At 39.7% G+C, this 12,112-nt stretch overlaps 1 protein-coding gene across 1 annotated transcript; it reads left to right on the plus strand.

Annotated features, from left to right (window-relative positions):
* Nucleotides 1–3,226: 3,226 nt before the first annotated feature.
* On the plus strand, nt 3,227–9,681 carry LOC120655127 (cysteine synthase-like). Its single transcript, XM_039932845.1, has 8 exons — nt 3,227–3,307; nt 3,435–3,562; nt 7,670–7,872; nt 7,948–8,076; nt 8,441–8,528; nt 8,861–8,931; nt 9,148–9,341; nt 9,433–9,681. The coding sequence occupies exons 1-8, from the start codon at nt 3,227–3,229 to the stop codon at nt 9,562–9,564; spliced, it is 1,026 nt and encodes a 341-aa protein (XP_039788779.1). The 3' UTR covers nt 9,565–9,681.
* The last annotated feature ends 2,431 nt before the right edge of the window (nt 9,682–12,112 follow it).

Below are 12,112 nucleotides of genomic sequence, written 5' to 3' on the forward strand. Positions count from 1 at the left end.
GGCTCCCACAATCCTTGGCAAGCTCCGCGAGAAACACCTCAATCACCAAGATCGCCTAGGTGATGCCAATCACCAAGAGTACCAAGCTAGGGCCTTCACTTGAGCAAGAACCGATCACCAAGAACGGATGCACACAACACTACTACAAAACAGGTCTTTGTTCCTGGCCATTTGTCCCGGCAGCCTTTGGGCCCGGGACAATAGGTGGCTTTTGTCCCGGGTCCAACGGCTAGCCGGGCCAGCGGGGGACGGGGGCCTTTTGTCCCGGTTGGAGACACCAACCGGGACAAAATGGGTGCCTTTTGTCCCGGTTGGTGGTTCCAACCGGGACAAAAGGCTACACGGGCCTTTTGTCCGCGTAGCCTTTTGTCCCGGTTGGAACCACCAACCGGGACAAAAGGCACCCATTTTGTCCCGGTTGGTGTCTCCAACCGGGACAAAAGGCCTTGGGCCCCTTATCCCCTTCCCTCTCCCCCCGCCCGAGCCATTCAGCTCACTTGTTTTCTTGCTGTTCTTGACTCGGGATAGAGGAGTTGAATGATTGAATGATCAATTTAATGGAAGATGAAGCTCAAGGTGGCTCTTGACTATAGAATGAATGTATGGATGTTGCCTGGTATCAAGAGTGGTAAAATGACCCATTGGAGGGGTATATATAGGCAGCTCACATGGATAGAGTCGTTGGAGAAAAAGCTGTCAGAAAACTGCGTAGCGCCGGTTAATCCGACGTCCCCCCAAAAGTCATCGTCGATTCAACCGATGAATGTAAACTGGCTCTTCTGAAAACTAGCCGTTACAACTTGGGCAGATTAACCGACATATCATCGGTTTAACCGGTGAGTGTAGTTGTCCACTGATCAACTGAAAAATCAAGTCTCTGGACAACTGCACCGACGTTAACTCAAAACCATCGTCGGTTTAACCGGTGAGTACAACTTCAGAAATTCCTGGAAAAACCATCTCACTGGTCAATTGCACCGACGTCTTAATTCAAATAGCATCGGTTTAACCGGTGTATAGAACCTTGAAACACCCTGGAAAAACCAACTCTGGACTAATGCACCGACGTTAAATTCAAACACGTCGGTTTAACCGGTGTATTGACTTGTCCAGACTCTACTGACTTCGTTTAACCGACGTATAGAAAAATGAAAGCATCGGTTAAACCGGTGTTAAAGACTTTTTCTGATTTTGCCTTTTCTGATTTGAGTCTTGAATGAAATCCAAATATTCTTGAGATATAAGTTGAAAACCACTTATTTGAACTTCTAGGAACCTGAGTGACCATATTGTGCATCCATTTTCAAATGACCATGTCCATGCTCAAGTTACTTGGCCTTAACCCCTCTTAATAGTGCGATCACTACAAAACTATAAAACCTATACTAATCTAAGTGTCCTTCTCAACCTTGTGACACTTAGTACTAGAAAGATCCTTAGTCTTGTTATAATCTTGAGTTGAATACCGAGATCGCTTTTTTTTTAATAATGAAATTGAGGGGCATCTTTTGATATATGACCAAATGAGCGATAATGATTCATTAAGCGGCACAAACTCATTAGTCACATAAATGGTTGTCATTAATCACCGAAACATACCTTGAGGGCCTAGATGCTTACAAGCGGCGACGACGAAGGCGCTCCTCCTTCACCGCCTCTTGGGATGGCTCTAGCCGATGCTACCGCCGACATGTGGCAACGGACGCGGCGGACGAGGCCGAAACCGCCGTCGCCGGTGTGGCGGGGAGCCAGAGACGACGACGGCGTCGATGTAAAAGGGGAGAACAGGTAGGGGTAAATGGGAAAATGACCATCCACTGTCACTCACTGGGGCCCACTCATCAGGGACATGATATTCCCTTGCCGGGGTCCAGTTCCTTTCCACCCTCAACTCCGGCTCCGACGGCGGCTCGGTCCCCCTGCGCATTCCTAGCCGCGACGGCTCCTCTACCGCCGGCGAGTGCCGTCTCGCCTCCCGCCTGACACTCCGCAGACTCCTCTCCGGCAGCTCCCACGCGTCCGACAATCTGGCGATTAATCTCGCGCCAATCTTGGAACTGGATTTCGCAGTCTCCTTTGTTCCAAGATGCATGCCTGGGCTGGGATCAGGACTCAAGCGCAGATACATGGTCCAAGGCTGATTCTCGTTTATGGTCTCCCTCCAGAGAGCTACCGAGTGGAGAATGGCCGGTCCCTAGAGCTAGGAACTGTAGCTAAGTTTAATCGCTAATTACGGTGTCAAACTAAGTCAGTTTACAAAACCAACTCCAGAATCCCTGCGCTAGGAACCCTAAGAATCCAATAAGGTTTTTGACCGCGTAATTAGAAGATGGTTACTGTAGCATCATTGTAGCCAATCATCGATTAATTATTATCATTAAATTCGTCGCAAAAAGTTACACCCATTCCTGAAAAGATTTTGCAAATAGATTTCATTCTGGACTTAATGCATGAAAGATTTTTTTCTCGACTTGAGTGCGCTAAGAATAGTGACCGCGAACTAAACAAGGCCAATATTGGGGGCATGTTATCGAGTCCCAAGCCCCGAGGTACCAAGAGATTTTGGCTTCTTGCTGATATCAAACCTTATGAAATTTCTGAGTGCCAAAAGATTTAATGCTTGCATAGTCCAGCAATGGCGTTGCGTTACTATGCCATTTTCTTAGACACCCATGTCCATGGTATGGTTGAAATTGTGCATATCTCATCTCTGAGACTTTCACAGCGACTGCTCTAAATCTGGAGTATTTGTTGCAGGTTGTGGCAAACTGGCAATCCTCTAAATCTGGGATATTTGTTGGATGTTATGGCAAACTGACAATCTTCCTTCTCGCCATCTGGGCAGCACGATTTGAGTGGCTTGCACTCCAAGTAGCAAACATTTTTAAGAATTGATGCGGTCCGAAGTTCCAGTCATCTAGTGGCTTCTATACTTGACATAATTTCCCTTTCATGTCATGTGCACATTGTTTGACATGTCGACATGCTTTTAGTTTTGATTTAAAAACGTCATGTGACAACAAAACTTTTGAAAGATTGGCTGGAAGGGAAGCTTCATGGATACTACCCTGGTCTGTTTCCACATCTTTGTTGTAACTTGTAACCTACCAGGCACATGTATATATAACAGCATTGGAACCCCTCCGCGCTTGTACCCGTCCATTTGTTCAAAAGATTTGAAGTTTCTAGTTCTAGTTGGCTTTTTTGTAAATTAAGTAGCACATAAATGGAGATGCTGGAAGGAAGGAAAGGGATACCATCTTTGCTCTCCTCCCAGGGGGAGTGCATTGCAGCCAACATCACACAGGTGGATAAATTCCCTTCATGCCATATCATTCTTTATAGGAATACATGAAAGTGTTGTGAAGTCTGTTATTTTTTTTTGCTGTTGATGCTTGCTGCATTTTGTTTTGAGTAAACTATCTGTGTTTCAGCTTATCGGTTGGACGCCGCTGATAGAAATGAAAAATATTGCCAAGAAGGATGGCATAAATGCTCGGCTGATTGGGAAGATTGAGCCGTACCAGCCCCTTTCCTCTGTCAAGGATCGAAGTGCTCTCAGGTGACTGCTCTACTTCTTCAGATGACACAACATATTGTTCATGCAATAATTCAGATGCAACACGGTGGAGCTATTTTAGGATATCAAAAGTGTCAGTGTGTCGTAAAAACTTGTGAACTGTTATCTTATCTCATGTCTGTTTGGTTCTGGCACTTGTCTCATTTATATGATGTATAGCTTTCAACCAGGGTTGTTTAAATACTATAGTTGAAGTAGCAGAAAAATGTTAATAACTAGCAAGGTGGCCCGTGCTAATAGCGCGGGTAGCTAGTTTTTTATTTAATTCTTTAAAAATATTTACATTGATAGAAGAGATGTATTTTATAATTTATTTACCTCTCGTTTGCTTTTGTTGAATATTATACTACTTGCAACTTTCTATGCACATGAGTTCATATCAATCATCACTTTTTATGTTGCTTTATTCTATATTATAGTTGCATATTTTAGTACTTAAACCTGCAAAATCTAAATTTGAGGATTGAATTCAATTTTGGATCACCTTGAATACGGAGCAAATTGTACATAATTGTATTCATATAAAGTTTTTTATAATTATGAAATATATTTATATGTATTTGATAGTTATGTTTGCCAATAATCTGTAACTTAGATGTTGGAGTTCGATTTGTATCTTGCAATATTTTGATTAATATTTAGCGAAAATATATCTAGTATAGTTGTTAGAGCACTTAAGTAGCATCTAGCAGATCTAGACCTGACTCATCATCGGAGCGAAATAAAAATGATCATGGATTAGACAAAAAAAAAGTTATGTTAAAAAATAAGTTGAGGCCTCCTGCTGGCTTTGGTAAATAAATATTATGCAAAACTTATATATATGCGTGCTATGTTAATGCATATATGTTTTAAATTTTTTATTTAACCGAACCTATTATTATTTTCCCACTTTGGTTACTGCACAATTTATTTGTTTTTAGCCCATATGACTGCATATATTGGTCTACTTTAGAGTTTTGTCATCTCGGTGATAGATAGTTCCATATATATCTTTGTTGTTGTTTCTAACTCTTTTCTTTATTTTTCATTTTCTCTAGCAATTTTTATTGATTTCTCTGTCTTCTATTTTGTTCCTCGGTATATTTGAAATCGATTAGTGTGTATCGCATCTGATGCATCTAATGGAGAAGTTTCCTGTTTAGTATTGTGCCTCAGGTTTTTTTTTTCTGAGCGAAGAGGAGCATCGACAACGTACATTTGTTTGAATCATTTGATTTTGTACTGTAGGCAATCAACTTTGAGATAGATTAGCAGGGCTTCAGGCCTATATCTGTGGCTAAAATAATTTCAGTCGCGGCTTCTTTGATGGAGCAGCTTTTTTTATGGATATAGAGCTGTTTTGAAAACCGTTCGCGCTTCTTCTATTTTTTCATGAATATATGAAAGATGTCAAATGTCCAACATGACATGGCTATAATTTAATATTTTTCTCATTCTAATGATATTATTTATAGACTAAACCAATAAATTCACTTTTGTCCTATTCTTTTGCCCTCATTTTCTCATTTTTCCAACCTTCTTTTTCTATTCTCCTTTTTCTACTTCCTTACCCGTTCAATCTTGATGCTTCTTTATCTTTTTCTCTTCTCTTTCTCTATACTTCTTTAGAGGTATCGATCACATTTGTGTTCCATGCCTAATGTGTACTTATAGAAGATTAGATGGGGATAATAATGTTAATAATTATCTATGCTATTTGATTCCTCACATGACTAACTCCCTGATTTTTCCCATGCATCTATTTAGATTGAGCTAATAATAGTCACATTTATTTGTAGGTTTCGGTGCTTTACCCTTTATCCCAGTGATTATTACTTGTATGGAACTATTTATATGCCCATAGAATCATAATTCTTTGTTGACCACCATCAGATTAGTTTGTATAACTAAAGTTGTTCAAGAATATACAATATTTATGATGATAATTCTTGTTTGGAGAAAGCATTGGTTCTTTAGCGGATATTTCTCTCACATTAATTCGTCTGTGTATTCATTGGCCCACACTTACAATCATAAGGTGCCAATGGTCTTGCAATAGATTGCAATATGTGAAACTATGCGCATCATCATTATTTTTTCGTCCCTATCTTGACGTTTGGTTGCTCCAGAAGAAATAGATTGATTGAGTTCGGCAATGATTTTGAGTAGAATCCAGTGTGCTTCATGCAGCTGCATGTACTGCAGGACGTTCTTGAGACTCAAAAATTTGTGATTCGGAATCTCGGATAAAGACTATGGTCGCGTCGTAGTGCAGGGCGTTCTAAAGATTTTTCAAAGCAATTATCTCTTTCAATAGTACCAATACAATACAACTATGGTCGTGTTGTCACGCTTATGCTGCTGCCATTTTTTTTGGCATCTTTAAGGAAGGTTAATGCGAGACATAGATGGTAACATGAGTTTTTATGTCATGCGGACCCTGTATTTAACTTTAATTGGATACAGACACTTTTTGGTAGTTTAAAATATTATATCTCATTAAATTGGACATGGACTCTTTTGTCCAATTTAGATCGTTAGATCTTCATTAAATCGAATGGTGTAAATCCTATACACAAATACTATTTAGATCTTCGTTAATTTGGAGTATTTATTAACTTTATTTGCCATGAAACTCAAACTTGGATTTTTATTATTGCATTTGATACTATTTATTTAGCTATTTTTCTTCTTAATATGATTCATAATCACTACACACGTCAACAATAATTTTTTTATTCTAGTTCTTGCATTTATCTATTTATTAATCATATTTGATGCCAATTTTTTTATACTTTTAATTTTTAATTTAGCTATTTGGCTAATAATAATTTTTTTGTCGTGTGCCAATGCTAATTTTTTTAATTTTATAATTCCGAATTTGCCTATTTAGTAATTGTATTCAACATAGACTCTTTGGTTAAGTTCTAATTTTCTTATTTTTTTAATTCCAAATTAAGCTATATTTACTAATCGTATTTGGTATGTACTCTTTGTCATGTCCTTTTTTATTAATTTTTTAAATTCGAAATTAGCTATTTATTAATCGTATTTGACATCTCATCGCGTTTCTTTACTCCATCATCATCACGAAATCGTCCGTACATCCATCTTCGACATCCCTTCACGTCGGGGCAGTGCCACGATACCGGGGGCACATCGCGTCGGAGGCTCCCTTTGCCAGCCTGTTGCCTGCGACCACCGTGCTGCTAGCTACCAGTAGTTGCTAGGAATTCAAGTCAACATTATCTCTTTGCAAAGAGGTATTAACAGTCCAGATTAATTCTAAAACATATGTTTTTCCATCAAGCTCACGTATTATCCATGCCCCCCTCTTCTTCAATCGTACATAACGCATAATCCGTTTGCAAAACTTTTAACAGGTACTAACAATATGACATACTAAAAAATTAGTCAACTGACAGCAGTTGGACAGTCATAGAATAACGTAGGAATTTCTAGACCCTCTCGACGAACGTGGTGGCTTGTTTTAACACTCCCTTAATAATATAATAGAATTTATACTTTTAATTTTAAATTTAGCTATTCAGCTAATATTAATTTTTATATAGTGGTAATGCTATTTTTTTTAATTTGATAATTCAGAATTTTCCTATTTAGTAATTGTATTCAACATGGACTCTTTGATTAAGCCCTAATTTCCTTATTTTTTTTAATTCCGAATTAAACTATTTACTAATAGTATTCAGCATGGACTCTTTGCCATGTCTTAATTTTCCTTAATTTTTTAAATCCGAAATTAGCTATTTATTAATCGTATTTGATATGAACTCTTGAGTTAGTTTGAACCGTTAGATCTTCATTAAATCCAACAGTGCAAATTCTTCTCTTTTTTAGATTAATGTGGGAATTTCTAGACCCTCTCGGCAAACGTGATGGCTTCTTTTAACACTCCTTTAATAATATAATAGATTTGAAATGACCGGTAATGACACATGATAACTGGTATATATGAGGCCTGAGTCCTTCCTTAATGTATATTTCTTTTTATTCAATACAACACAAAACTGTTTGTTAGTTTGCACATAAATACAACTCAGATCAGTAAACCATTTTCCTAACATTTTAGGAATTCTAAATTTGCAGGTTGATTGAAGATGCAGAGGAGAAAAGCCTGATCTCACCTGGAATAACAACACTAGTGGCGGTCACGAGTGGTAATCTCGGTATTGGTGTGGCATTTGTTGCTGTTCAGAAAGGCTATAAGTTCATTGCTGTCATGCCAGCAAAAATCGCAATAGATAAGCAGATACTGTTGAGATACCTTGGAGTTGAAGTGATATTAGTTGGTAAGAAGCTATGCACCATGTCCGTCATACCACTTGAGTAACTCTCTGTGATGGGAACCTACTTGTCTCCTGCAGATCCTGCAATTAATGGATTCAAGGGGTTACTTGATAGAGTAGAACAGCTGAAGAATGAAATTGAAAATGTTTATGTTATAGACCAGTTCACTAATCCTGCGAATCCTGATGCACATTTCAGATGGACTGGTAACATGATCTCTTCAAAGTAAATTGGATGTGATAGTAGTATTGTTGAAATAATGTTAGATGTTTGATTCTTCCTGGAACCATGCTATTTTAGTATTTTGCACTGTAATCAATTGCATCCTAAGAGTTGTGAGGAAAACATGAACTTCTGAAATAAGTATTCTCTGAAAAAAAACTTCTGAAATTAATAAAAGCATGGTGTAATACCAACTCTTTCATGGAGTCAAGGTCGTGCTGACTTTTACATGAATACACGTTTCCATGAAAGTGTCTACGAAGTACCAACTCTAGATTAGAAAATGGATGTCAGTAAATTATTACTTTATTCCTGAAACTCCTTTTCTGGATGAAAATTTATCAATACGACCTGAGATTTGGAAAGATACAGAAGGCAAAGTGGACATATTTGTTGCTGCGTCTGGTTCAGGGGGCACCTTAACAGGAACAGGGAGGTATCTAAAAACTCGGCCGGGTGGGGAAAGACCGCCCCACCGGTATTAACTTAAGAAGAAGCATCGGCTTCCCCGACCGAGAAAATCCCCGAACCCTGGCCCCGCCCTGACACTGGGAGACGTAACCCCTGGGAACTGTGCCTGGGCCATGTAAGGGTCCTCAGGCCGACCTGGGCCGTCTCACAACCAGTGCTTTGGCACACTGGGCCAGCGAGGGGATTTTTTTTACCCTCAGCCTGAAATTCGCTCCCACCGGAAGTCGAACTCAGGACCTGAGGGGTGCCACCGGAGTGACTAACCAACTGGGCTAGCATCCTTTGGCGAACAAGGAGGTATCTGAAGATAAAGAATCCATCTGTAAAGCTAATCTGTGTTGAACCGGCTGAAAGTGCGGTAATTTCAGGTGAGACATGTTATGACCCCTATCTATGTCGACATTCCATGCTCTGGCATGTCTTTTGTTTTTTGCCCTGCTTAGTGAGCAAGATCTTTATCTTCGTGTAATTCAAGGGATAGGGCCTGGTGGTGAGCAAGATCTTTATCTTAGTGAGCAAGATCTTTATCTTAGTGAGCAAGATCTTTATCTTAGTGAACAATGATCTTTATCTTTATCTTGCAGGTGGTGCGCCAGCATATCATAAAATTCAAGGGATAGGGCCTGGTTTTGTCCCAGAAATACTAGACAAATCACAAATAGATGAAATCGTAACAGTAACTGACCAAGAAGCCATGGACATGGCAAGAAGGTTGGCAAGGGAAGAAGGATTGCTCGTTGGCATATCTTCAGGGGCAAATGCAGCCGCCTGCTTAAAGGCATGCTCTTTAATCTTCTTTTTAGTGCAAGTCCTGTAGTCATCTATACCTGCTTGTTGCATGGTCATCTGATCTGTGTACTACTTTGCAGGTTGCGGCAAGAGAGGAGAACAAGGGCAAGATGATTGTGACGATGTTTTCCAGTGGCGAGGAGAGGTATCTGAACTCAGAACTCTTCGCTCAGGTGAAAGAAGAATGTGTGAACATGAACATGGCCTTCTGAATGTCCAGCTTTAGGCAATGGTAGCATACGTCCGACCCCGAAGTGCAATGTTGTCCTGCTGTCTACTTTTCTAGATTTAGTGTTAATCGTAGCCTGACTCAGTGGCTCATAAGTTGTAGGGAGAACCTTTGTAAGTTACATAAGACCAGACATTGTATCTTTACCCTATTATCAAGAAAGGAAATGCAATTAATTGATGTGATAGTTCCATTGCTGAAGTTCATGAAGGGGCCTTAAGCTAGTTTGAGCAGCTAGGAGAAGTGAGAGAACAAGTATACAGTGAGAGAACAAGTATACAACCCCATGTGCTGCTGCTTTTAAGATTTGTATATGGAAGTTGAAACATAAGGTGAAAATTTGTCAACTATGGTTTTTGAGAAAAAGATTACTACTGCTTTTGCGTAGATACCAGACTTCATTCAAATATTCAATCATCCATGGTGTGGTGTGTTTGGTTCTATTGATTGCCAGTCTAATATAATCCTCAATTCCCCACACCCATTCTGGTGAAATTCATGGTTTGGCCCTGCCTGCCACATTCAGTCATGTGTTCATTACTGCTCGCAAATCCTACAGTGGCTACAGCATAATCTCACGTTTTTTGCACTCGTGAAATAAGGGCGCAGGCAGGGGGCGGAACCAGAGGAACAGGGGCAAGATGGCCGTGGTGACCTTTCCCAGTAGCGGGGAGAGAAACGTAGATGAACTCGTAGCCCTTTCCCTTCCCAAATATTCTGATTGCGACAATTGCAGTGGGAAGGTGATCCTAAAGCACTGTTACTTAGTGTCCTCATCTAGCTTGCAATCTTTTTGGAATTGATGCTTGAGCAACTCAAGAACAAGTCACTGCTTGTACTAACAGTGGAAATGAGATGCACCGACGCCCGCTGCATCCCGTCAGCCGGAGACAGAGTACTAGTGCTGCTTGTGTATACGAGCAGGCATATGAAGTTCTTTCTCCCGCTTCAGGGGCAGGGATGGAATGTCAACGGGCACAAACCAGCTGGGTTTTTGCCATCACAACCCCAGGCCTGCGAAAATTATTTATACACATTAAAAAATCCATACCCGTAATGGATATAAAATTTTGCTCAAACTCAAACCTGTCAGGTTAACAGGTACCCATGGGTCATCCATGATCAAGAACATTCCTTTACACATTGGTTGCACCTGTGCCAATGTTAGCCTAAATGTTAAACGGTGAACAGTCAATCACCCATCATGTAGCAAATAGTCGGAATACACGGCCGTTTAAATGGCCTTACAAACGGTCAAAATGATTTTATACAGCTTTACACGGCTAATCGGCCTACACGGCTACCCATCGAGTAGCATTTACACGCCGTGTAAATGGTGTAAACGGCCGTATAGGCGAATAGTGACCCGTGCTACGATAGAAGCTTGTCATTGATCAATACTTGCATATTCTTCTCATTATCAACTATGCTTCAATTTAAACAACTAAGAGAGACAATAGATTTATCTAAAGCAGCAAGTCATAGTTTGCATAGATATAGAATGAGTAGTAAGTTTATATTTATTGTATAAAGATACTAGAGGGAATAAAATTATATGTAACAAGTTTAGTAATTCACAAGTGGTAATGGTATTAACAAGTTTGTTATAAGTTCATAATAAAATGGTGGTATTAAAATCAAGTGTGTTACAAGTTGATAATAAAATGATGGTATTAATATTAACATCAATTTTGCTATAAGTTTACAGTAAAACGATGTATGCACTAGGTTGCAACAGGTTTAAAAAACCTACAGATTTACAGGTTTGAGTACTCTATGAACAAATCCGTACCCATAAATCCAATAGGTAAAACTTCTTGCCCATTAAAACATCTATGGGTTAAGAGTTGATTCAAAATGTGTACCCTAACTGAGTAATAACCTATCGAGTATAAACCTATCCGATTTTTCTCGCAAAAAAAAACCTATCCGATTTTGCCATTGCTAGATCGAGTGCTTTGTTCGTAGCGACCAGATATTACGAGTGCTGCAGGTAAGTGACGGGTTGGGCCGGAATACTTGGGTCCATCAGTAGACTGCTCGTCTTCTCCATGGAGCTTTCTGTGGGCTTGGGCTAGAGTTTGTGCGAGTCTCATCAGAATGGCTTGAGTTGGCAGCCTTGCTGGATCCTCAACCGACCTCATTATTCAATTCGTCTATAGCAGTATTGTCAGTGAATCTTGTTCCGGCCAGGGTTAACAAAACCGGTGGAAATCGGTCTGGTTTGACCGGTTACCAGTCAAACTGGTCCGGCCTGGTTTCGGTTTGGGCCGGTATCAAACCGGTCTAAATTTAAAATTTAAATTTGAATTAAAAAAAATGAAAATTCCCAAAAAATTCATAAAAATATTTCAAGGTGCGACGAATATAATGGTGTCAAATTTTCTCAAAAGTTCGTTCATTTAATATATTTTTCGGGCATTTGAAGTTAAACCAAAAAAGAAAAAAAAAATAGGACGGCCCATTTGATAAACCGGTCAAACCGGACGGTAAACCGGTCATACCGGCCAGTAAACCGGTTAAAACCGGTA

Source organism: Panicum virgatum, chromosome 1N, assembly GCF_016808335.1.
Source record: "Panicum virgatum strain AP13 chromosome 1N, P.virgatum_v5, whole genome shotgun sequence".
NCBI classification, from domain to species: Eukaryota; Viridiplantae; Streptophyta; class Magnoliopsida; order Poales; family Poaceae; genus Panicum; species Panicum virgatum.